The 27,966-nt window shown below is 41.0% G+C and overlaps 1 protein-coding gene across 2 annotated transcripts in view; it reads right to left on the bottom strand.

The window, feature by feature from the left end:
• kcnq1.2 (potassium voltage-gated channel, KQT-like subfamily, member 1.2) overlaps positions 1-27,966 on the bottom strand; it is a 167,752-nt gene that overhangs the window by 34,814 nt on the left and 104,972 nt on the right. For both annotated transcript variants that reach the window (XM_084933942.1, XM_084933943.1), the window contains 4 exons: positions 27,718-27,793; positions 26,833-26,927; positions 25,289-25,329; positions 24,401-24,462 (listed from right to left, as the gene is read on the bottom strand). In XM_084933942.1, coding sequence (XP_084790068.1) covers positions 24,401-24,462; positions 25,289-25,329; positions 26,833-26,927; positions 27,718-27,793 — 274 coding nt within the window. The remainder of the gene's footprint in view (positions 1-24,400; positions 24,463-25,288; positions 25,330-26,832; positions 26,928-27,717; positions 27,794-27,966) is intronic.

The raw sequence follows: 27,966 nt of genomic DNA, 5'->3' as shown, positions 1-27,966 counted from the left end.
ACTGCTAACAAATAGACAGACAGACGAACAAATGGATGAATGCATGAAATGCACCCACTGAACAACCACTCTTAACATCAGTGACATACACACTTGCCCACAAAGTATCACCACCTTTGAAAGTGTGTACAGTCTACTCTAAAGGGGGGAATAAAAGCATGTAAAAGGAACAGGTATTGTGCGTGTAAGTGAGTACAATTATATAGCTTGTGCATGTGTTTTTCCTTACGCTTATGTGTGCTGTAAATGTCTGAATAGAAGAGTGCACTTTTGCGTGCAAGTCCCAAAGTGTACCAGTTAGGCCTATCTTTTACCTTGTCACCCTATACTCAAGCACTGTATGCTAAAGGCAAAAAATGGGGAGTCAAATTCATACACTGCATGACACTCATGCCCTCATTGTCCATATTGCCCCAGTCACTAGAAAGTCAGCACTGGCCCAGCATGCCCCCAATGGGCGTATTAACATGTCCCATACACGATTTCATATGCGACCACAGAGACGCATATAGGCAAACTGACACACCTAAGAGCACCGAGAAAGAAAAAATACCGTCATAGTGCTGTGAGTGAGGGAGACACAGAGAGGTTGATATGTGAGTGGAGTATGTGGTGCCGTTTTGCCTGACATCTGGTTGTAAGAGAATCTGTGGCTGATTAGATGCCCAGAGGCTCGAGCTTGTTGACACTTAACAGTTCACCTCATTCTGTCTGACAGAGAAGGGGAAATGTGGCATTTTACCAGCTGTGACTTAATCATGGTCAGAATCAAAATCATAGACATACACAGACTAAAAAAAAAACTCCTGATCAAATGATTTGTCAAATCATCTTCAGCTCATACAGACAAAAGGAAACATTGATTTACCTGCCAATTTATTTTTCCTCATAACCTGGGAATCTGTTTTGCTTCAGGAAAAGATACAGCAGTGTCATTACTTTTAGGAGAATCACACCTTTATTTTTAACATTTTTACTACCCATTGTATTATCTATAGGATGATACTATTATGTAAAATGTTAGACTAATGGTAAAAACCATGGATAGCATAAAAGATGGATGCAGCTACTCTAAAGTCACCCACTTGTTTCTGAAGTCTAGCTTAGAAGCCTCAGCATCAGCATTTCAACAGTCGCCATCATGGTTACCAAAAAATGGAGGTGACAAGGAGGGGTGGGTCTGACTGGGAAACAAGGCCCTCATTGGTTATTGAATTGTTACTGACAAGTCTTTAACCAATAATCATGTAGATTCATACTGCACATAGTTCCCCAGTTTGACACTTTATTCTGTATTTAATATGTTTCTGTAAATAATACAAAGTCTTAACTATAAACAATCACATGTGGCATTCCACAAGGTTCGGTACTTGGTCCTTTACTTTTTGTATGGTATGTAAATGATTGGTAGGAAATTACCAGGAAATAAACGAAACAAATCAGAGAGCCGCTTTCTCAGAATTCTTTAAGACCAGAATTCTTTTTTAAAGCCACAGCCTGAGCTAAATTTATCAACCTGGAAGTATGGGGAAGCTTTTTTTTTTTTTTTTTTTTTTTTTTTTTTTACAGTCTATGGTATAAACAAGTCCTATCCATATAAAATATGATCTATATATACACTCATAAATTCATGTCTTTTCTGTTATTGTGGTCATAGTATACTACATGTATACTACATTGTGGTCAAAGGGGGAAATTTTCCCCAAACCACTATGAAAGTCTGGAAATATTTCACAGAGGCCTAACATTCTAGTTTAATACTAAAATCACCATCATGCTAGTGCAAACGCAAATGTAAAAACCAAACCAAACTAAAGAACCCCCCCATATATATCATGTAACATGTATTGAAACAAACACAGATCCAGTATCTCACCGGACTTGATAGATCCCACATCAAACCCCATGGCAGCAGAACAAAAAAGTATACCAGTAAATGTAAACTAATTATTTACAGTAAACTGTGGTAAACTGACTTGCTAAGCTACAGGTTTTGCAGTGCATTGAACCAGAGGGAAGGACAGTCACATTCATAACACACCATTACAAAAACATGGAGACAGAACTGGGGATTTCATTGTGTAGCTTTGTGGTATTCAGTTTCCACCCCCTTCCATAGCCTCAGAGCAGCAGGCGTATGCAACTGGATCTGTCAGCCGGGTCCATCAGATAGCTGCCATGCCTGTGTCTAGCTCTGTCTACCTGTCAGAGCTCTGTGGCTGTCATCCAGCCAGTCATGCAACCATTGCCTGGCCACCGCCCCTGCCTTATCAGGATAATGAGCTGCATTTAGGTCCATTATGAGCTGACCCCAAGGACTTTCTCTGCTGCTAAGTGGGGGCCTTGTGCCAGTGATGGACAGGCCAGTGGGAATGTGATATAGGGCCGGGTTGTGCAGTAAGACTGCAGAGGACAGAAATGAAGGCAGAGTGCATTTGAAGCCTACATGCCTTAGGTTATTGATAATGTAACATGCAAAGGGAAAGTCCACAATATCATTTCACAAGTTATAAGCCATTACAGATGTAAATTAACAAGAAAGACTTCAGAGAAAATTGCTAGTCTCTTCCAACCTCAACACTGCCCAGTGCAGACCACAATGGTTTTCTGGAACTACAAGTACAACTATTATTTCCAAGGGTAGAAGGTAAACACAGAAAGTACCTAATGATTAAGGGAGATGCAGAGCTTCTTGGGTTCAAACCCAAGAAGGTTTATTTTCTTTGGAATTTGTAATTAGTTTTAACCCCTTGGAATTGTTTTTATCAGTGTGTTACATTTAGAAAATGTAAAATAATGACAGCTACCAGTGCTACCCTACGTTGCCTCCTTTTTAAGTTATCACATTCACAAGATTCTCAGAAAACGTACATACCTTGAGGTCTAGGTCACTGAGAGTCGAACTCTTCCAAGATTTTTAGTAGACACACCGACAGTATGAATTTGAAAATCCTACATTACCTCATTCTTGAATTATTGCATTCACAAGATTTTCAGAACACTTGACCTCTGACCTCAGTTTTCCTTGAAGTTGAGGTCACTAAGATTCCAACTTGTCTAAGATTTTTAGTAGATGCACCTATAGTATCAGTTTGTTCTTGTCCAGTTATCGCATTCACATTTTCAGAAAACTTGGCCTCGAGTTTACTGAGATTATGCAAAAACCTTTGCACAAAAATAAGTACTGAAGACACATGACATAAATACCAGTTCACACTCAAAAATACAAGCACGGTAAACCACACACATAATTTTACTTGCCAAAAACTCTTCCCTCTCACTCTCTTTCATTCTCACTCAAACAACGGAACTCTAATCTATTGAATGTGACTGCCTAACAAGCTCCTCTTTGTTTTTGCACCCATAAATTCAATTGAGGACAAAGCACACACACACATGGACACACAGCAGAAGGAGTGGGAAAACCTACAAGGCTTTGCTCGAAGTGACGCACACTCATTACCATCATCACAGGGGATAATTAGTAAAAGAGGGTAAAAATAATGTTGCCATCGGTCAAAACAAAGAGAGGGGAAGGACAAAACCGGTCAAAGGAAGAGAGAGAGTAAAAGAGGCGGGAGTTAGCAGAAAAAAGTCCATGGGAATTCTGAGTCAGGGAAAGTCATCAGTCTGTGTGCAGAGTGTAGCACAAACAGGTTTTAATGACTCGCCAAGCCCACATACACACAAACACAGATACACACTTGCAAACACACAATCTTCATGTTAAATTGCCCGGTGACAGAAGCATTTGGAGAAGTAAACATTCTTAATGAGGAACTGAATATATTAAGACACTGCTTTCAGACACTGCTATTTGACTAATACCACAAAAGTACATTAGAAAAATTGGTTGAACTTCAAGTCAAATCTGTACAGGATTAAAGGAATCTTCATATGTAAAAACTCTGAAAGTGTTCAGTGAATTACATTGCCAAGGTATAAGTTCCTATACTCTCTTCTGAGAGAGCCACAGGCAACAATAAGTAACCATTTTTAAGTAAAAATTAGTTTTACTTTATTCAAGCTCTTCTTTGTTCAATGTTAGGTTTTTAACATCAAACCTTAAGCTACTAGTAAAGCTTAGTCACACTTTATGATACTTTTAAGAAGTGCCATGAAATTGAGGGTGAATGGCGTGGTAACACAGGATAGCATTTTCCCACACTTTAACAATTGTTAAAGCACTTGTTAAGATTTTCCCATAGTGAAACTCATCCCTTCCAGCCAAATGTCACAAATTTGGTGCGCCAGGAAAAGCTTAATGTTGGTTGCTGAGCACAGCACTGTTGCCAGTATGTTTGTCAGTATGTCATTTTACTGTTTATTTACTGAGCCCACCATAGAGGGTGCAAATGTGGATCTAAATGCAGCTCGTTATCCACGAATAAACCTGCCTCAGCGAAAAACAGCTTTCCAAAGCAGTCAAATCTTTCGCGATAACATTGTTGTATGAAGTGCTCATTCCCTTTTAATAGAACTATAATTCAAATTTCACTGCAAGAATCATATTTCGTTCATTCATCTGTGGCTGAATGAATGCATTCAAATGGATATAATCCCTTGGTTTTACTAATTTGGAAGAAGGGAAAGTGAGGGAATAACATGCAGTCCCCAGTTGAATTCAAACTGGAGACACTGCATTTACACGTGCAGTACATCTAGGAAACCTCACCTGCATACGTGCACGTCATCATTCTAACTGCAAGCACGATAACTCGAAAAGATTTGAGTGAATTCTGATAAAACTTTGCATCGTATAGCATTAAAATTTGGCTTTCATCTTCAAGGTCAACTGGACCTATGATTCTTAGTGTGGAGTGTATTGTCAACATATAGAAAATACCATATAAAACTTAAAATATCATGTCACATTTGACCTCTGACCTCTCCTACATGGTCAATAGATTGATGTGTAGGTTAAAGTGATAATAATGCTATATAGAGCTCTTTAAACCTGTTTCTTACTGCCATTGTCTGTATTGACAACAAATAAGCATATAGGGAACAATATTTGGAGATTCTAAATATTAAAATAAATTAATATTAAGTTATTTTAATATGAGTTTTTATGTACATGGCAGTTACATTAAGTGTTTAAAAATAATAATTGGGAAAAAAAACATGTACAATGTTTCAGAAAAAGTAGAATTTTTTTGGAAAACAAAATAAACTTGTGATTAGAAACTTTATTTTGACTTAATATTTATTACTAACCATTTAAACAAATAAATGCTGCACATAATTTATATCCACATAAACAAATAATAATAAAAAAATTATTGTCTGTCAGGTATTTTAACATGGGTTTCAACAGGGCAAATAACAAAAGCCTGCACTTTGCACATGGTTTTACTGGACAACAAACTTTTTAAAGCATGTTTAAAAAGAAAAAAGAAAGAAAATTGAATATACAGAAAATGCAGTACTATTCCTTTAAGTAAGTTTAAAAACTGCCCAGAGACTGAGCTGTGTGGTGGAGGTTGCCGGTCTTGGATTTAGTTTGGTTTTTCCCTGTTTTTCAAGATCTTCTCCTATTATCAGCAGAGACCACTGGCTCACAATGGCAGCAGACAGCAAAGTCATGGGTCATTTCCTTTTCTCTGCACAGAATGTAGATTCACGCTAGTGGTCAGCTGGTCAGCAGTTCACTGTGTGTTCAAGTGCAACATCTTTGTACAGGTTGAGCACTGGCACAAAGCCTTTGATCAGTGAGCTTTTGTTTGTGCTAGTTGGTTGAGATCCGCGTGCGTCACTGGGGATGTCAAAGAGGATCTGGAGGCCACCAACAAAGCAGGTTGTCACCTGTCACACACCCAGTCAGATGGGTTATACTATTACCAGCCACGCGAACTTGGTCTACCACACTACTCTAGCTCCTGCTTCTCTGCTGTCATTTACAGCATCTTTTATGACAAAATAATCCACTCCAGGGTGGGATTATAGGGTAGGAAGGTTTTACATGTACAATATAATTGCTTCAAGTGACATATTAAGAACGACGGGGCTTCAAAACAGCCTTTGCGCCTTTTAAAAAAAGGCATATAAAATTTGTCACTTAGGTAACAGACACAGATGTCTGCAATGCTATTATTGTTTATGGGTATATGGCTCTTTGCTTGAATGACTGAGTAGGGTTTTTATTGTGTTGTAACAACTATTATTCATTGACTGTCACTAGGCATTGCAACTGGGCTTTTCTCAGTCCATAAAGTACTTAGATAAAGTGAAATAAAACCAAGGCTGGGATAATTATTAAAAAAAAAAAACAGTACTTAAAACCTACATAATAAATAGCGCATTCAAAGTCTTTAGTCCTCGAGAAAAACAACGTGTGATCGTTTTGTTTGTTTTTCTTCATTTAGGCCTTGGTTAAAATTCACAATCCCACTATTTTATAAAGAGTATGGAGCACCAGATCTAGGTGTTAAGTGTGACTGTGGCATATTATATTGGTGTGGAGTAATTTTTGGTATTGAATAGTTTTGGAACGATATTCTTTGGAAGAATAAACTAAACCATGTGCAGCGGTGACACAGGTTCAGTGAGTGAAATATAATGCTCAGTGCTTCACTTTCACTAAGCACCAACACGGACGCCTCAACGTGGAGCCTGACACATGTTTCAACGTTTCAGATCCATATTTGCATGCTCTGCAGTCTGCAGTGTACCCCTCAGTGCGCATACATTATGGGCCACAATCAGACCAGTAAAACAGCCCTAACATATCTGAATATATGAAAAATACATGCAATTTGACAGTACATGTTAGTTTTTCAACATAATAAAGAAATACCCTTGTAGTAAACTAAAGAAATTTGTCAACATGACTTTTTGGGCTTAAACTGTAAGAAACAAAAGTGTAAAACTATAGAAAAAGTACTGTTGTCTCATTGTGCACACTGTGGTAAAAAAACAAACAAAACAAAAAACAGAACATCTTTGTTAACTGACAGAATATTTTTTTCCTCTTCTTTATTTTATCTAAAGCCACTGTAAAAATCAATAACTTCAATACTAGATGAGAGTGAAAAAAAAGGAACTTTCTGTCACTTAATTAATTATCTATTTCTTATTTACTTTAGAATAAATGGCCTTTGTTGTGGGGGGAGATGTTGTTCTTTATGAGTACCAAAAGCTTTAAAACTTAAACTTAAAGTCCAAAATGAATGCACTTTATTCTTTCACATTTTCCAAAGCTTTCCAGTGGAGCCAAACTGTGGTCTTTGGCAGGCCGATTCTAGCCCCCGGGCCTTATGTTTGACACCCCTGATCTATACTAAAACTATGTTTGCATACCAACACGTATTTGTTTTGCATATCAATGGACAGCTTGTGTCTGCTAGACGTTCCCAGTACCGCACAGTGGTGACTAGTTGCTTCTATTCACTGCACTCTCAGGAGGGCCTGGCCTGTGTATAAGAAGCCCTTAATTGCAGCTTGATGGAAAACACTAATACACCTCGTAAAAAACACTTAAGGCTGGTACAATTACTCTTTCCAGCAGACAAAGCCAAGAAAACACACCATGCAATGCACTCCTTAAGTGATCAGGCTGCTCAGCAACAAACAGGCAGCAATCAATCCAAACCGCTGTTTGTTTTTCTTGCGTCTTTAAAGCTGAACTATGCGCAATTGTATTTAAAACAAATTTTAAAAAGCCACCAAAAAGAATAATGGGTTCATAACTATAAATCTGTTTGACATGTAGACAGAGTTGGGGTTGCATTATTAATTGCCCCACATTAGAACGCTTGTTTAGACCCATAAAAATATCCTCTTGGCTGTTAGTCATTGGGTCTGCAAAGAGACAAAAATAGAAAGACACTGAGCCTGTGGGTATTTTGTCACAGTCATGCTAAGCAATCAACTGTGCATGCTACAACCATAAGAGCCATAAGATAAGGTTGCACTTTAAAAAACACACACAATGCAGGCTATTAACCATTTGAGGACTATGAATGATTAATCTTGTTGCTCAGTGGTCCCGTGTACTAACTGAATTAGTACCGAGGTCGCGACAGTCCCAACACACTTCCAGTCCAATTACACTAAAGTTTCCGGAGCTTTTTTTTTTTTTGAATGGTAAACTTAAGTAATATCAATTCTTTTAAAAAAGGAGCAGGGTTTTGCAGAGAGGATTCTGGATGAATCACACCAAGCTAAATACACTCAAACATGGAAAATATAGCTTGGAGCTACATTTATCTGTGTTGAAGACGAAAAAATAATGTGTGAGTAAATGCCTGTTTGGACATGTTTGTGTGTGTGTGTGTGTGTGTGTGTGTGTGTGTGTGTGTGTGTGTGTGTGTGTGTGTGTGTGTGTGTCTTTGGGGGATGGGTTGGTGGGTGGGTGGGGGTAAAATGGATGCTTGATTGTATGTGTCAGCTCTTCTCCTGCCGCAGAAAATCCCGTGATACAGCAACCACACATGCCTGATTGCATGCCCAGTGCAGGCAGTGACTCAGACACCTCTTTCACGGAGGTTCAGCAGATATGCTCCAGGCTGCATGCGTTTTCGCTTTAAGGTTGCTAACGCAGCGTACATCAGACACAGTGATGCGAACTGGATGAGTGGATTTACCCTTAGGTAAATGTCCGTGCGCAATAGCCGTGATGAGTGTGTGTGTAATCCAAAAGAGGTGACCACTAATAAGTGACTAGCAGAGTGACCCTGCGGTCTCCTGAAAGAGCCAATGTGCTGCGGCTGAAAAAAAATTTGCACACACACGCACGCATATGCATGTACGAATGTTCATTTATGGGTCAGTCTGTGTCTGCGTGTGCGTATTACTGTGTATAAGCATGTATCATAATGACCACCACCCCCTCATTACCTCCATCATGGCTGGAAACAATCAGCCACTCTGCCCGAGCTGTAGGCCAGGCTCAGGCATTGCAGACCTACAGACCTAGCATTAGAGAAGCCTCGATCACCACAGCCTGGCTGGCCTCAGATTGGATCCAGCTTTCTAAACTAGCAGTATAATCTCAGACACCCAAATCAAAATAGCCCTTCCCCCCATTTCAACCATACATGCTGGATGCCTTGACATTAAATATATTGATTGCCATATACTGTCAGCATGCAACTTTTACGTTCAGCTTTGGAAAAAGTGAGTTCAGCCACTATTAATGTATTATTAATATGATTTGTGAAGGCTATTAAAGCATGGATCTAATGGGTATACAAGAGCGCTTAGGTAGTGCCACATATTCTGTATGCGCTTATATCATCGTGCAATATGTAAGAGCACAGGACTTTTTCTTTCAGCTGCTCCCTTTAGGGGTTGCCACAGTGAATCATCTGCCACCATCTCAGCCTATGCTTAGGACCCTCCTCTGTCACACCAACCCTCTGCATGTCCTCCTTTACTTAATCCAAAACAGTTTGAGAGGATTTGAGCTTTGCAGCATTGTGTGTTATCCTCTTGGAAGCAGCCACCAGAAGATAGGTGCACTCTGGTCACATACTCAGACAGGCTGTGTGGTTTAAGCAACATTCACTTGTATGCAGAGAAAATATCCTCCCCATGCAGTACCACCATCAACCTGAAGGTACTGTAGGATGGATCCATATTGTTTAGGCCACATTCTCACCCTACAATCGGAATGTCACAGCAGAAATCGAGACTCAAACTAAGAAACATTTTCTCAATCTTTTACTCAGAGCAACACCAGCTTGATCTTGGTAACCTCAATTACTAAGACACTTCTACCCAGATCACTCAAATCAGCTGGGTGGCCAGTTTTAGGAAGACTCCTGGTGGTTCTAAACGTCTACCATTTATGGATGATGGAGGCCAATGTGCTCAGTGGGACCTTCAGTGCTGCAGGAAAATTTTCTGCACCCTTCCCCAGATCTGTGCCTCGATACAATCTTGTTGGAGGTCTACAGACAATTCCTTGGACTTCGTGGCTTGGCTTGTGCTTTTGTGTGTACCTTTTCAAATCACATCCACAGGCGGACTCCCAATCAAGTTGTAGAAACATCTGACAGATGATCAGCGGAAACAGGATGTACCTGAGCTCGATTTTGAGTGCCACAGCAAACGCTTTGAATACCTATGTACATGTTCTATTTTTGTATTTATTTTTAATAAATTTGCAAGAATTTCAAGCAAACTTATTGTCTGTGAAGGTTCTCAGTCATCCAGGTCATCGTAGTCAAAGGAGCTTGCAAAGAAAAGCGTCTGGACTTCTTTAAGTTACTTGAAGACGTTTCACCTCTCATCCGAGAAGCTTCTTCAGAACTGAAGAAGCTTCTCGGATGAGAGGTGAAACGTCTTCAAGTAACTTAAAGAAGTCCAGACGCTTTTCTTTGCAAGCTTCTCATCCGAGAAGCTTCTTCAGAACTGAAGAAGCTTCTCGGATGAGAGGTGAAACGTCTTCAAGTAACTTAAAGAAGTCCAGACGCTTTTCTTTGCAAGCTCCTTTGAAAGCAAACTTATTCACTTTCTCATGATGGGGTACTGTGTGTAGAATGAATGTATCTATGAATGTAATCTATTTGGGAATGTAGCATGACTATGAAAATGTGGAACTAGTGAAACGCTGGGAATACTTTCAGGATCCACGATGTCATGATCTCATCATCACATCACTTGCGCATAATTTCCTCAACCAGATTTTTAAACTTCACGTAAAATATATTCTAAAATATAGATACATCATAATTAAAAAATTATATTACTAAGTAACACGCTCTGTTTTCCAAACTCTGTGTTGCAGAAATCCTGACTAATTAGACTTGACCTACTTCTGTTGCTGTATGCATGCTTGTCTTTTCAAAGTGGTATGTAGGTCACTGTTACATAACCTAGGCATTTTGTAAGACATTAAAGAAAACTTACTGTAATTTAAAAATATTAATAAGTGCTGTTATTCCTCTGCTGTTAAAAAAAAAGAAATGCAATATTAGAGTTTCATTTTACGGAAGACAGGAAACTAACTGACGAAGGATGCAGCAGCTAAGCCACCAAGCGTTCTTGGCAGGTGGAAGTGCAGCTTTGTTAGACAACACTGTGTGCTTTCTTCAGCTGAACTACCTTTCAACAGCCCAACAGCTGATGAGAAGAGACTCACCTCTAAAGCTCTGACACAAGCTTAGGCCCTTGTGACTAATAACCACATATATCTACATAATAGAGACTCAAAGATGATCTTTTATATGTATCTAGCATACAGGTATGCCCTAACTCACAGTACTTATATGAGGACTGCCTCACAAAAGTCGTAAAAAGGTAAGGGACAAAAACATACACACACAGACACACACAGACACACTCTGGTCAGATGACAGTGAGAGCAGGCCAGGCTGTTATTCTAGTACAGGCTGGTCGAACTGACCGTGTAATCTCCAGGGTGGAGTCCATATTGGGTTTCTAGGCAATTCACTGTTTTTGGCCTGCTTGTTATGTGATTTAGCTACAGAGAGAAAAAAGCGAGAGAGTAAGGGAGGGAGGGAGAGATGCAGAAAGAGCAAGAGAGAGAAAGAGAACAACAAGTGTGGGTTGTTTTTCTTTCTGCCCAGCATATTATTGATGAGTTGTAATGCAGTGTAATACAAGTGGTGGTTAACCTCAAAGGCCAAGAGAAGAGATGCAGTGAGAGGCGTAAAGGAAAGAAAAGAAAGCCAAAACAAAAGAAGCATTGGGATCAAATGAAAGAAACAGAACTGAAGTAATAAAGAAACATAAGAGGAGACAGATTTAGCAAGACGCTTAAAGGAGCAGCGGTGCTGGTGCTTTCTGTACATGTTGTTTACAGTCAAAGGAGGAACGTGGTATTCGGAAGGAGGACTTACTGCACATGGCAATGTGACGGCTTGTGACTTGCAACAGATACAATCTATCATTGTTGAGCCATGGACAATGAGGCAATAGCGTCTTATAATACCTTAAAGAAACAGTAGAGGCATTGACACATCAGATTTCTTTAGTTTTATTTAGTGCTTTCTCTTCATTTGTGATCAGGGTAAGCTTATGCATTCATATTCTTTAGAATAAAGTCCCTCTGGCTTTGAAAATATACTGTTAGAGGGAAATAATTATTTGATCCCCTGCTGAATTTGTTCACTTACAGAGTAATGAACAGTCTCTAATTTTTTTATGACAGCTTAATTTTAATGGAGAAAGACAGAAAATCGACCAATAATAATAAAGATAAAAAACACATTAAATAAAAGTCATAAACTGATGGGTCCCTGTCATGTTGGAAGACCCATCTACGACCCATCTTCAGTTTTCTAGCTGAGGAAAGGAGGTTTTTCTCCAAAGTTTGATGGTACGTGGCTCATTGGTCCATTGTCCCCTCAGTGTAGTGAAGTCCTGTACCCTTAGCAGAAAAACTGCTCCAAAGAAAAATGTTTCCACCTCTGTGCTTTACTGTGGAGATGGCACTCGGTATTTCAGTCAACAAACACCCTGACATCTTGGACATGTCTAGTGGTGGAGAAGTTGAAATGGAAGAAACTGATTCTGCAAGCAGGTATGCCACACAGACATGCAGTCAATCTGTGGGAGGCAGCATTCTGGCTGGGTTGTAGGACATCGAGTAATTCAGCTAGATCAAATATAAAAATGAGAGCAAACATATAAATTCTGGAGGGCATCAAAGAATTGCTTCTCTATGGTATATAAGGTGTATACGCAGTTAATCAAGCAAATTAATCAACATTTCACACCCTGAATTTCTTGTCAAAGTTCTAACTAAACTGTTGATGAAAATGAAAATAGGCATCCCTAATTACCTATCAATAAATCCTTGCTGTGCTGCACGAGAGCAAAAAAGAAAAGAGCGCTGTCATAATTTGGCAGCCATCTGCCATCTGAGTATGCTGTTGAGGAAATGGTCCGGTCTCAACGGCTGCTGTGACAGTTGATGGACATGTTGTTGGCCAGCAGGTCACCGACGAGCTTCTCAAGTGTGTACACAGACGCAGAGCACCTGCATTCCCACAGTAGTCCAAGTCAGCACTCACAGACCATCCCCCTCTTGACACTATCAGAAAGGGAGGGATGGAGCAAGTTTGTGTAAGGAGGGGGGGGGGTAAGAAACCCTTTGAGAGAAGGCAGTGATTTAAACCATTCTCCCATGGGTGAGGGCAGCTGGAAGGGCCTGGTGGAGCAGTGGGAGTAGAGCAGCGCGGGAGGGGAGCGATGGAGGCAGAGAGGAACGAGAGGATGTAGGGAGGAGACTGCGATCCAGCTGAGGCAGCAGAGGCCCAGTGCCAAGGACAGGCTCACATATGCACAGACTCTCTCTCTCTCACACACACACACACACACACACACACACGCACGCACACAAACACAGAAGCTTACCCTGAAGTCAAACATAGCCACACGCTCAAACGCACAGCCGTGCACACACACACTCTCTGATGCGTGCAAATATACAAGTGCACACAGGCACTCAAGAGCGCAGAGATTGAGTGCCTGTGTCACCATCGCTCCTTCAGAGGAAACTCTTGTCGCTTCCCTCTTCACCTCCCTCTCAAGCTGTGCACAACCTCCTGTCAGCTGAGACAAACTGACAAGACAAGACACACAGTTACACAGACGGACAAAATGGGTTCTATTGTGTTCTAATGACCAAGCCTGCTGCGATGACCTTTGACCAACCCCCCAGACACAGCCTGCTTGGCTAGAGGTAGAGACTGGTGGGAATGACCTCTGGGACTACGCTGACCTTTTTGATGTTCACTTCTCACCACAAGCTGCTATGAATACACTTCATGTTTCCGTGTGTGTGTGTGTGTGTGTGTGTGTGTGTGTGTGTGTGTGTGTGTGTGTGTGTGTGTGTGTGTGTTGCTGTGTTTATTATTTTACTACTGATATAAGACTTACTGACAGGGCATTTACACAGGGACAAGTGCTAAGAGTTCTAGAAAGTAAGGTAAAATTTCACCACAGTAGTATTCACAATAGTCTTGATGTGCATTTTCTGCAGTGGAAACACTGTGTGGTCCACTAAAAGCAAAATAAGGAACAGGACAGCGGTGGTTGTTTTCTTAATGCTGTTGGTACCCACATGACACAAGGAGACTGCTAATATTATGTAAAGTTTGTGCAAGACTTCTCTTGTGACTCTCATGCCATCTCTATTCAAAGGCATCCATATTACAACATTGTTTTTGTGTTTTTTTAGCCGTTAATAGTGCTTCTATCCACGCTTGGACTATGTCGAAAGTTTCCTGGAAGGAGGGCCCTCAGGAAGGCAAGTGGGCATAGTGTCATTTACGGAAAATTGACTCTAGCACAACAAAGGAGCTTATCTGTATCGCTGAAAACCAAAGGCCAGGAATAACATTCGCAACTCACAGCAGACAATTGAAGACTTTGTATTTCTATAGCTTCTTGTGACAGTGCTGCTACATTTATTTTTCTTATTTCATAGTGTAATCTTCAAGTGCTTTATCCAACACATGCTCTCTGTTGAAATTACCAGCTAATTATATTCACAGTATTCATTCATTTTGTTTTGCTAAATAGCATAGCTCGTAGCTGAGTTGTTATCAGCATGGCTTCTTCACCTTTCCCTCCGTCACTTTCCTGTTTAGCGTGTGAAATTTTAAGTAATAAACACAGTTGTGAAAGCTAGGCTTGGTGAATTAGAGACGCAGCTCCGGAAAAAAATCCTGTAGCCAGCCAAACCCCTGTAGTCGGTGCAGGTGAAGACGGAGAGTAGGTCACCCCAGCAGATTGTCCAGAGCAGTTGGGAAAACAGGCCGGCTAGGTGACGGTAAGAACGGGGAGAGTAAGGATGGGTGACTGAACCTTTAGCTTTGAGGCCCCTCTTCTGTGGAACCAGCTCCCAGAGACAGATCTTTTAAGATTAGGCTTAAAACTTTCCTTTTTGAAAAAGCATTTAGTTAGGGCTGGATCAGGTGACCATGAATGCTCCCTGCAGTACGTCTAGGCTGCTGGGGACTGTTTCTTCCTCACTCACCTTTTTCCCTCATTGTGTGCTTACAGAGAACTCTGCATTTAATCATTAGTTATTCTTAATCTCTGGCTGTCTTCCACAGTGTGTCTGTTGTCTTGTCTCCCTCCCCTCACCCCCAAGCCAGTTGCAGTGGTTTGGGGTGAGGGGCTGGTTCTACTGGATGTTTCTTCCTATTAAAAGGAAGTTTTTCCTTCCCATTGTTGCTAAGTGCTTGCTAATAGAGAGGTGTCTGATTGTTGGGGTTATATTTGTATTACTGTAGCATTGTACCTTACAATATAAAGTGCCTTGCAGCAACTGCTGTTGTGACTAAAAAATGGTAGCACGGGACTTAAAGCAGGAAGTTCAGATAAAATGGACTTGGTAGTAATGATATGATTATTAATGAATAACATTTAAGACAGGATCCCACTCTTACCTCTGTACAGTTGCTGATGATGACTTTATAACACAGGATGGGGGACCTTTTTAGAAGGGTTGTAAATATGCTTCTACCACCGATGGCTCCATTTACTGATTTGGCCTCAAAAAGCAGTTTCCTGATTTTATCCATTGTATTATGCTAGACTATAAGAAAGGCCTGTATCCTGTGTGGACTACAATGTTAATTGCACAAGACTGAAAGGTGTGCCGCACTGCCCCGAGGTATAGAAAAAATCCATTTCCATAAAGTGATTAGTCACTTACCAAAAAAAAAAAAAACTCAACGTGGGATACAGACAGGCTTATTAGGTGTTTTGAAAAACCTGACTCTATTAAAGCAAATGGGAAACTTGACTTGGCCTAAACACATAGGTGTGCATGCACACACACACACACACACACACACACACACAAATACACACGTTACTATGGGCAGTAGCAAACCTACTGTTGCCTGAAGGATATGTCTGGGCACAGAGTACTATAGGGCCAATGTCTGAACCACAAGTGGCCTAGTCAAATCTTTACACAGCCATAAACACGCCTGCATTAGTAACAGCCACTTAAAATTATTCCATGAACTAAGGTTCGAGCCTGCATGGCATAACACTCAGCAACAAATTTACCTTATCCTATTTTTAATCTTCTCCTGCATAATGGGGTGGAAATGCTTGTCTGTCTGCCTGTCAGACGGTTCTCCACTTGGTTTCAGAGCGAAAGATCCGAGCACTTAGCATATGGAGTGAAATGAAATGTTGCACGGACAATAAGGCCAACAGATGACCTTATCCGTTTTCCTCTTGTGCGACCATGGACTTGAAAATTTGTCTGAATTAATGTTAATTACCAAATGTGCTAACACACAAAAGTAACATGGTAACCCATAAGGTCTGTTTACAGTCAACATTTTCACATGTTCACATTTAGCTAAAGTAACTCAAGAGTTTGTGGACTCAACAATGTCACCCATTCATCCATTTGCTATAGACGTTCATCCTTTAGAGGGTTTGGAGTCTGCATGTTCTAACTGTGTTTTCTATGGGTGCTCAGCTTTCCCCCCACAGTTCAAAGACATGCATGTTAGGGTAACAGGAAAATTGGCTGTAGGTGTAAGTGGGAGCATGCACAGTTGCCTGTCTCTTGTATTAGCTTGATGATTGACTGCTAAGCTGTCCAGAGCACCTCCCACCTCTTGCATTTGGTCAGCTGGAATAGGTTCCAGCCCCCCATCACCCTCTACAGGATAAAGTTGGGATAGCTAATGGAGAGATGATTAAAAAAATCTCTTATCTTTTTCCCCCCAACATTTATTTTAAGTGCCCTACAAATGAAGAATGAAATAAAAGTGCCACTACTATATTAGTAGTGCCAGGACTGAATTACTGCTAATATAAAAAATCAGGTCACAGGTTTTTAACAAAAACTGGAATTAAACCAAAAAGCATTAAACAAAATTAAGGATTTAACAAAGCATTACTGCTGATAGGAAATGCTGATTCATCAATACCCAGCTGATAAGGGGTATAGGCAGTCATAGGCAGAAAATACACAGATACAGCAACACATACAGAATGCACATACTGCCCATTATACGTCCCCCGGTTTGACTTAACGGCAGTGACATTTACACTGATGGCTTCTGGAGTAATTTACACAGCTTGGTATTATTCACAGCTGGTTTACTGTTCCATGCAGTAGACTGATTTAATAGCACTCCAAAGTAGGGTGGCACCAGGGCTACTTAGCAGTGTGTATTAGCAAGACTGCAGGTCCCAATAAAACACAGACCCCTGTTTCATGAACTGTATATTGACCCTTTCATAACCTACTTAAATAAGCTCACACCTCCATGCTGATAATGAACTGGTCCATGTAGTGCATTAGTGGTCAGGTCCAACCAAAAGTAGCAGGGGGCATTTTGCCAAGGCCATAAAATATATGTGCAAAAAAATATATCCCAGGGCCCTGCAAAAGTTGGGCAATTAAAATGGAAATGCAGCATGGGTATTCGCAGCCAATGAACTTGCCCAAAGTGGGTTCTAGAGAAAAGCAGAAAGCAATTCACAGGGGGGGGGGGGGGGGGGGGGGGCAGCTGACAAGACACAGTAGGGTAGGGTAGAACATGATTTAGAAACCATGATTGAGACTGCAGACCTATAATCCTAAAGGCACAGAACGATGCAAACGCAGGGAAAGATGAAGGGGCAAGCTCTGGGAACGAGAGCCACAGGGGAAAAAAAAAAGATTGTGACAGGAGGTAAAAAAATAGGGAGTGTGAGCAAAACAGAGATAGAGAGAGAAAGAGACACAAAGGCAGAGAAAGACTGCGAGATGGAGAGCGAGTAGCCAGACATGCAGGCAGACTGTCCGTCTCTGGTTTGTGGGAATGTGGTAAAGACACAGTAGTAGGCAGGGTCCCGTCTCTGAAATTAGAGAGTGGCGCTAAGAGAAGGGAGCCAGAGCCAAGGGCCGTCTGGGAGCTGCCAGGGGCTGCATCCCCAGCGCACTGCCGAAACATGATTTACTGCCGGGCCGCACTACAAACAACACGCTGCTGCTCTTGGTGCACTATCTAGCTCACTCAGCAGCACACCACCCACTGCATGCTATCAAGTTCGCAGAGCTATAAAGATACCACATCAACAGTGGGAAGTGTGGATGTGAGAAAGACCACTTCAGCTACAGAGAGGCAAAGTGAGTCAAAGAAAGGGCGCCAAGATCAGAGACAAGGCTGAAAAAAAGGCCGCAAAAATAGCCACGAAGGGCTGCGGTGTTGTATGTGTGTTGCTACAGGTACCACTGAGGAGATTAAATGTAACACTGTGTGTTTATTAGACCTCAAAATACGGCGCAGGAATTTATGATCCTAATAGAAATCATTTTACATCAACAGAAAATGTTTAAAAATTGCTGTCATTTCGCTTCTTTGTATTGTATTGATGATTTGCAGGAGCTTTAAACCCGCTGCTATGACACAGCATGTCAATCCAAGATAGGTGTTACTGGATTCTCAGCTAAAATTATTGGAGATAAATTATTCTTTTAAAAAGACGATGGTGTAGAAGAGAATTACTGGGCCTAGCTAGGACAATTAAAAAATGCTTCCTGTGTGCTGCACAAGCACATGTGCTAGGATAAATCTGCTTTGCACAGGTGTGAGCAGTCACTTTGATGACATCTGTACAAAAGACAATTCAAGCATCTAGATTTAAAGGAATACAGCAGGAGCTGCCAGGATGTTGTGTTCTGCAACTATCGCCAAGACAAGTCCAGACATGCATGGGGATTCTGCATGTGCTTGTCCGTGGCACCGGGCAGCAACACTGCAGCAACTACACCGAAGCCGCGAGCTCCAGGATTTGTAATGTTTGAGTGTGTGGTCTGGGTACAGCTCGTGGGGACATAACCGTGTTTACACGGTGACATTATGGGGACATCATGTTGTGCGGAAAAAAAGCGAGACTCCATATCATAAATCATTCAACGTTAACGCAAATACATATTTAAAGGTTAGGTCTGGGTTAAGGTTACAGTAAAAGGTTAGGCAAGTAGTTGTTATGATAAAGTCTGGAGTGAGTCTGCAGGAAATGAATGTGAGTCAATGGACACATAACTGTGTGCGTGTGTGTGCATGTGTGTGTTGCACGTGCTTCCTTTGCCAAGTTTCCTCTCTTTGTTTGGACTGGTCCGGTCAGTCCGACCCCCACTGAGTGCAGAGCAACCAAACACACACATATATCAAAACACGGGACAACAACAGACAGGGTGCTCTTGGAGAAAAACAGGTAATAGAAACAAGAGCAAAGGGGACGAAACACCAAGCAAAACAGAACGAGAGTGGGGGGGACTCGTAAGGTAAAGGCAGACAGACAAGCAAACTGAGTGACACCAATGACCCAGGGAGAGGAAAAGGAGGATGCATGGGGCACTTTAATCACTCTTAGTTAAGATAAGTATTTAATTGTTTTCCCCAAAGATAAGACGAGGTACGAATTTAAGAGACATAACTCAAAATCCACGACAGATTAAACGGTCTTTTTTTCATACCAGCGGTGAAACTCACAAATGATGTTTCGGCATCATTAAGTCGCTTTATTGCAGTAATCACAAATCAGAAGAGTCGCACAAGGATTGAGGTTCACTCCGCCCCCCCTTTCCACTGAGGCCAAAATGAGACTGAAGATACAGGCAGCTCATTATGCTGTAGTGGTTTTGTCTGTAAAGAAATATTTCTTTCTATTAGCGTCTTTGATTTCTATGCATTAGTTCTGTTGTGACTTTAAAAGTAACGTTTTTGCAGAGAAAAATCCACGACACAAAGACAGTCCAGAGGGAATTACAGTAACGAGTTCATGGGCTCAAATTGTTACAGCCCACACAAAAAACAGAGAGAAACTTGATTGGATACAATGGGTTTATTGATGCGCGCAATGTAAATCATTATTCGATTTAAGGCATGAAATTCTGTTTTTCTCCCCCCTCTAGCCATTTCATCTCAGGCACATCCTGCACCGGCTCAAAATATAATGAAGCTGTTGAGATCTGAGTGGGGATGAACAGCTTTGTGAATCTTTCTCTGTGTGTGTATGTGTGTGTGTGTGCATTTGTATATTTATGTGCGCCTAGATATTCACTTGTATTTGCCTTAATGTTCAAATACGTATATATGTGCCTGCATGTTTACAGTACCAGGCCCTTGTCTCTAAAGCCCTGCAAACTCTCTGGGTCTGACCAGTCTAAACACACACACACACAAACTCCTGCCCCCCTCAGAGCTATGCTTTTAGAGACGTGGGGCCCTAAATGCCTTACAGATGGACTCCTAACAAACACAACACTCAGTCTCGGCCCTCAAGTATTCCCAGTATTTGGCTTTGCTGTAATTTACAACATACTTACCTAATTGAGACGCTATTAAGGTCAGAGCATGAATTCTTCTGTGTACACCTCATACTAATGCACATGATATAAGCGTGACATACACGGCACAGCATATTTGCCCTAATATAGCCGAGGAAGGTTAACCGCAAGTGTGATCTATGGTCTATGTAGTTTACTTAGAGCAACGCAAATAATGAATGATGTGTTGAGCAGACACATGGCTGTTCAGGTCTGGAGGGCACATTAGGGGGTTCTTTCCTAGACGCCGATGACGGTTTTACATACACATTTTCAAACACAACTGACACTTTCATTGCTAAATTAGGCAGCACTAAATGTTAAATGAAAAAAGGGAAATTATTTCACTCTTTTCCCTTAATTTCTGTGTAAGTTCATGTCTAAATATGTAAACTGTTAACGCAGCACAGATTTTCAACACATGCAGAATGTGACGTAATTAGAAAAAAAATTACGTTAAAAACTGAAAATTAGTACTTCAAAAAAATTATATTAAACATTAGTCGATAGTGACCCAGTGATGGTATTTTCTTTGTATTTCACAAAATCTTTAATTGGGTTTGAATGACAAATGATTATGTCAGGGATCTGACATTTAAAAAGTTTTGTGTGGAGGTAGGTACAAAAACAAATTTCATATTACTTTACTAAAGGCTGCTCTAGGCTTATAATGTAATAATCTAATAATGTAAGGATTACACGTTAGTTTTAGTTGCCGAGCTGCTGCCGGGGAACAACATACTTCACCATATTGTTACACTGGATCTGAACTAAAAAGCAGGAGCTCGTTGCACAGGCTGGCTTTTACACAGTCTATAAAAGCATACTGTTGTAACTTCCCTGTCCTTTTTGTCTGTAAGGGGGAAAAAAACAGTCCTGCTATAAAACTGTGGCATCATCCAAAACACATGCAGTGAGCTCCCCTCTGAAAGGACACGCTGAAGCTTAAAGACACTGGCCACTGTTTGAGCTTGTCAATTGGGTATTTTTCATCGAGTGTGCCTGACAGAGAGATAACATGCTGTCACGGGGACTCATCCATCTTCGTTTCCAAGTCACTTCTGGAGAATTCAATCTCGAGAGTGCGGGGTTAGACACTTTGGTGATTAATCAACTCTTTGCTCGTGTGTGCGAGTGTAAGCGCAGAGACGTATACGTGTCTTTGTCTGTGTGTGATAAATCACTGTCTAACCCTGTACAGGACACACAATGCCAGAGCACTCTTCACCACGCTGAAGATAAATTCATCTACAAGTGATATGCTGACAATACTCAGACGGGAAAATTGTTCCATCTTACTTACTCAGCTGCAGCATAAAGAGCTGTCACAGAGGTATATGTGCAGTGTTTTACAGGGGAGAGGAGAAAGTGCGAATTTGAAAATGAATGTAGCCCGAGGGTCATCGAGAGCAAGTATTCAGAAAAGGCATGGGAACACGGCAACATTAGGGTTGGTGAATAATTCCTTCGAGCTGTTTGAAGAGATCCCGTTCAAGGTTTCAGAAAGGTTTCACTTTGCTTGTGGCTTACCATTATGAGCAACATACAGGAGATGATGCAAGTTGGACTTTACACAGTATTATGAAATGTAGGAAGTCATGCAACATAAACAGAAGTGATAGCGGAGGAGACTGTATGGCAAACAATGTGCAACTGACAAGTGAACAACGGCTATCAGACGTGGCAAATACAAAGGTAGAAAATCTCTTGTCACTTTCATGTCCAGCCTACACCAGTAATGGCATGGTCAGTGTGTAGTGAGCATCACAGCATAGCTATAATACTCAAGATTAAACATTGTAATAGGAGAAAAAGGGGAAAAAATGATATTTACTTTTAGATAGAGCACAAAAGACATTTTGTTCTTAGTGATAACCAGGATTACACCATTCAGTCATTTTAATGTGTGTTTTCCTACCCAGGTATGCTTCAAGTGATTTGGCAGTCATGCTGAAAAATAAAGTTGTTGCCAATCAGACTGGCTTTTGGCACTTTTTATAGATTCAACTAACTGAGTGAACTGATATACTTGATGCACAATGGTTGGCCGTTTTCAAGTTTTCCTACTAGAATTTTTCTTTCTACAGAGTTCTTGATGATCCTGATGAAGGGTCACAGGCTGAAAGTAATAAAGCTGTTTTTTATACTAAATGTGTTGCTAAAGTTTTGATCTCTATAGATTAAACTACAGGAGTGGAAATAATATTTTTTTTCCCGACAGGCTGTTAATAACAAAGTGTCTAGCACAGAAGTTAAATTGTTTCTTTGCATAATTGTCTTTTATGTTTAGACACTACATTGGTTCGTGCCTTGAGATGTGCCTTTTTATGTTTGATGATGATTCATAGGTCAGTGTTGCATGGTTCAACAAACTAAATATTGACATTTCTTTAAAAATGGTTGAAAAAAGCAGCCGGTGTCTAAAGAATTACTTTAAAAGCCCTTCAGAAGTCCTGGAGAACTATTGCTCAAGTCCTAAATAAATAAAAGAAAGTCTGGTTAGTTAAGTAGAAATAAAATATAAAGAAATGAGTGATAACACTTGAGACTTTTGCAAAATACTGTATTTACTGTATCAAGTTTATCTGTGAACAAAGATATCTATAAAGTACCATACCAGTGATGCAGGCCTCACAGTGAATGTATCAAAGGTCACCAGGTTCATTCACCTGCTGTTTCAAAGAAAGGAAGAAGAAGCCACCTTTTTCATTTATAACAGGTGCCTGAACACACAAGTTAGAAAGGATAGGGAGCAGGTGCATATTCAAAGAAAACAGTAATTATGAAGGACTGGCAGTTCGGGAAATAATGAATTTCTCTTGCTACTTTTGTATACCAGTTCATACGAATGCAGCTCTGATTACAGGAACATTGATTGGTTCCACATTGTTTTGAAAAGAAGCCTGCATCCGTAGGCTTCCACTGATTTGTTTCCCAATTATGTCCTCAGTTCCCCTTTTTTTATTTACCTTTTTTGTCAATGCTGAGCCCCACAGAAAAAAGAAGGGTAAGAGAGAAAAAGTGTGTCATAGGTAGGTGAGGCACTTCTCAACACGGGTTTGTGTTTCTAATCAGGAGATTGCGATCACAACATGTAGCCTGAAGCAAATGGGGTGTAACTCAATCTCTGAGGGAGGTCTGCAGGCTTGGAGGGCAAATTCGTTCACGATCATTACACTTCTCTCTGCAAAAAAGGGGCTCTGAGAACAGCCAGCGCTTGCAAACATTAGAGAGCGGCGGTGCTGATGAGTGCACAGAGATGGTAAGGTAAATACCAAAGGCAAGTGCGGGAAATCCTTAGCTGGCTGAGCTGAATAGAAAATAAGTGGCAGCAGAATGCATTGTTCTATTGTGTAGGAGTTGTTTTCATGTGAGAACGACTTGAGTATAAGGTTAGTCTTCAATTGTACACCGGTCCCATGGAAAGAAAAAAACACCCCGAAAAACCCACAAACCTACGTTCAAATCCAAGTATTCAACCGCTCAAACAACATGTGACCACAAAGCCACACATTTCATACAACACGACTTAAAAGACATCATTAATCAGAAGCACGCCGTCGCAATCCAGCTGATACAACTCACAAAGGGGAAACATCTACCACGGCTGGCATCGCGCTGGCTTCACGATGTTGTGCTCATTCCACTATGTTTAAAGGAGAGCACGCCTAGTCGCACATGAGCTTTTAACACAGCTGTTGCCTTTTGGCTTATGCCTCTCTGCAGCTCCTTTATGTTTCCAATTTTTTTATATTCTTCATGGAAACATAAACATCCATGAGCTGTCACAAGCCAATCTACACAGCACTACAGGAAAAAAAAGAAAAAAAAGAATGGGTGGTGTGGAAAATCCTAAAAGCTACCCAGTAAGGTCAACTAAAAATACAGCATGAACAGACACACAAGTGCAGTGTAAACACAGCACTGATATTGATAAGGTGGGTTTAAGAGAGGAGGTGCATGTTTGGCACAGACTGTCTGAAGCCAGCCACAATAGAACTCATTCATCTGATACAGAGACACATGCTGGCAGACTCACACATCGTTCTGCTTATGAACGAGATAGATAATCTAATCAGTTTACCACTCTTACTGTCAGACAAAACACACACGCTCGATTGTGCCTACCTTATCTTCCAGCCTGATGAGACGAGCCCCAATAGTTGGGTATTCTTTATCTTCTCCTTTTCCTAAAAAGAAAAAAAGATAAAAGAAGGGAATATATATAAAATAATATATAATACGATCGGATAGTCCACTACTCCAAGGTGATATAACTTCCAGTAAAAGGCCTGATAGGCCACTGTTCAGTGCTTCACACTTGGCAGTGACAGCTTAAAGTTTCATTCAGTCGTGCGCACAGTTAAAGCTTGTAATAAAGACGTATGTGAGCAAATACCCAACAGTTTCAGGAGTGTTTAGACTAAATCAAACCATTAAAAGTACGATCCTTACAAGAAAAACTAACGAAGTTCTAGTAATTAGAACTTATTAAGGACCCCATCCAGTGTTAATTTGCCTCATATTTTTTTAGCCTGCCTTACATCACATCCACGCTAACCGACTTCCTGTTGGAAAAGAGAGCTATTCTTGTTTTGTTTCGCCCCATCCAATTAGTGGCGCAGTGAAGTTTCCATCGCGCCGCTGTTATTTTTAGCTGGCATGGAAGCTGTGGGAGCTGCTGCTTGGGGCACTTAATTTAACATTGCACAATTAATTAAAGAAATGTGTTTGTGTAATTCCTCTGACAACAACTCACACAAGCACGCTAATATGCGCTCACCAGAATACCGCCACGAGCAGGGTGCTTAAACTCCCATACTGGCAAACATTCGGACGTACATGCAGTCTTGCCCACACCCAAACTGAGAAATATACACACGCAAGCATCAGGGAGCTCTCTTTCTCGCATATTTCGTCTGGCACAACTGATGAGCTGGTTATAAACACAGGGATGGAGCGAGGAGTGACGGCTGTCTATCAGATGGAGACCACTGGCGTTTGTTGCGTATTTACCTGGAAGAAACATGCCCGGCTTTCCCAGAGTGCCATCCAGCCTGACAAGGAAAGACAGAAGGAATTAGACAGCGAAAGGCAAAAACACAAAGCAGACACAGAAGAGGTTCGGCTGGATAAACACTTTATAGTGCCAATAAAATTAAACAAATGTCATCCGCTTCAACTGTATTTATACATCACTGCTTTCAGAGAGCGCACACATGCAAGCCTTAAAGGGGTTGGACAAATGGATGCTGTCCTCTTATTGAGATGTGAAGCTTTGAAAATAAACACTGAAACTCACAGTTTCACTTCTTATGTCGACTGGCATTTACGAATTCACTGAGGCAGAAGGAAAGTATTTGAATACAGTGTTCAGTGTAAGCCATTTGCATCTTTTCCTCACCTTAATCACACGTCTTTATGTGTTTATTATTCGTTTATGTTGGCAGACTAGTGGTCTTTGCAGTATTTTGGTGTGTTTGGGATAGTGTCTAATAGTGTCTTTTTTTTCTTTTAGATTTTATGGGGTAATAAAAAAAACTGTCAGCCTAACAGCACTTTCATGATTTAGTGTTGCTTATAATGACTTAAAAACGTAACAGTGCATTGCCACGGGTCCGTGAATTACTGCAGGAGGTGTTACGAGTTCCAGGCGATGCACTTGCATGAATCAGACACAATACATCACCTATCACTGACCTATAACGGCTGAGAGCCGTGTGTGTCAAAGAAAGAACATCTTCTTAAGTGAAGCAGAGAAAATCGCACGGAGAGGACAAAAGGTTTAACTTTCACGAGAACTGTATTTCACTGCAACTCAAAATAATGACTCTGCTCTTGTTATAAAGTATAACAAGGCAGAACAAATATGGGACCAGTGAGGCTCCTGTCTGTCCAATGAAGACTGCAGCGAATAGGATAAATGTCTATAAATGTTATAGAAAGTGCTAGCAGTTGCAATGAGCACACTGTTTTGGCTGCACAACCCCAGTGTTTTATGACCCCCTAAAACTGAGTCTTTAAGAATTGATGCAGAGCATGAAAACGTTATTAGCGTAAATATAGCCAGAATTTACCAAATGAAAAATGGCCCAATGAGGACTCAGTACTTAAGTATCTATTTTTATTATTTATTTTTTTGACCAGGTTACTCCCATAAAGATTAATGATTTTAAGTGAGACCTGGCCAATAGGGCAGCAACATAGCTACATGGAAACACCCATCAGATTAAGAACATTGCATTTTACTCACAGAAAATGAGACAAATGTAATGATTCCACCAGAAATGTAAACTTCTTCAGTGTAACAAGGGTGTGAATCTGAAGTTTGAAGCTTTTGGAGCAGAAAATCTACATGTTTTTTTTGTCCAATTCTGGAGAAATTGACAGATCTGAGACTGTGTTTCCTTGTTAACAGACAAATAACAAGGAACAATATGGTTTTACAAGTAAAGGCATATCAGTGATTGAGGCATTGGATACATAGAGACATCCTAATGGCTTTATGCTTAATAAAGCTTATGGAAAGAACAACAAACAGCATAAAACAAAGGCACCACCTTCTCTGCAGCTCCTTGATGCGAACCATCATGTTGAGGTGACCCTGGGAATACTGTTCGATCACGTCTCGCACATCATAGGGCTTCCGAGCTTGCTGTTGATTCCAGCATGCACACACACAAAAACAAACACACACACACACACGGTGGGACACAAAGGCCATTGTCAACAACAGTCTCTGTTGCTTGGTCCCCAAAACATCCCCAACCCCCTTGGGTGCAAAGGGTTCATTGTTAACCCAGTGTGTGCGTGCACGTGTTTGTGTGTGTGTGTGTGTCCTGACAAGTGCATGGTCAAGTAGAAAGCAATCGTGTTAAAGCCCTTTCATAGCTTTGTGTAGTGTGACGTTGACACAAGGAGCATCAGAAAGAACTCAGTGAACTCTTTACTGCACAGTGTATAGCCCTCTGCAGCTGACACCACACAGGCCCGAACCGAAAACTTATAGAACACTTGGAAACAGGAAGAATCGAAGAAACGTTCTGAAAAACATGCAGCGTGGATACAAGTGGGCGCTTTCATGAGCACTGTGAGCGACTTTTGCGTGCGCAGCACAGTAAGTGAATTCCTACTGTAGCCCCAGAGACAGGTTAGCAGATTTCCCATGATACTGTGCCTGGACTGTGAGCACAAAGAAGGCATGCAGGTGCAAGTTTCAGGCATGCACACAAACATTCATGTGTAGACACACAAGCACACACACCAGCACCACAGCTGATATATACCCTTAAGCCCCCCCCCCCCTTTCCTGTGTAGCCACACATACTACTACACACTTCTCTTACTCCCTCTCGCACTCTCAATCTGTCTTTCTCTTCATCTGTCAGCCCTCCCTCGCTCTCTTTAACTCTGCAGTGTTTCTCTCTGGATTTCCCTTTACGTACCTGAAATTTCCTCCTGGCCACAAAGTACTGCATTCTGCGGAGGACTTTTACCGCAGATCTCTGGGCATGGGACAACCTGTGACAGAAATAAAGGAGACTAATTTAGGCCACAAAAGAAAAACACTTCACATTTTAGCTTGTTGTAAAAGGTCAAGTGGTTTGTTCTTGACTAACTGCCCTGAAAAGAAGGGACAAAAAAAAGAAAAGAAAAGAGAGAGACAAAAAAGTCTACGTGCTCAGCGCTAATTG

Source organism: Perissodus microlepis, chromosome 7, assembly GCF_051167445.1.
Source record: "Perissodus microlepis isolate ML-2025 ecotype Zambia chromosome 7, ASM5116744v1, whole genome shotgun sequence".
NCBI lineage: Eukaryota > Metazoa > Chordata > Actinopteri > Cichliformes > Cichlidae > Perissodus > Perissodus microlepis.
Note: the sequence above shows the minus strand (reverse complement) of the source record. Positions and strands in the feature narration are given on the sequence as shown.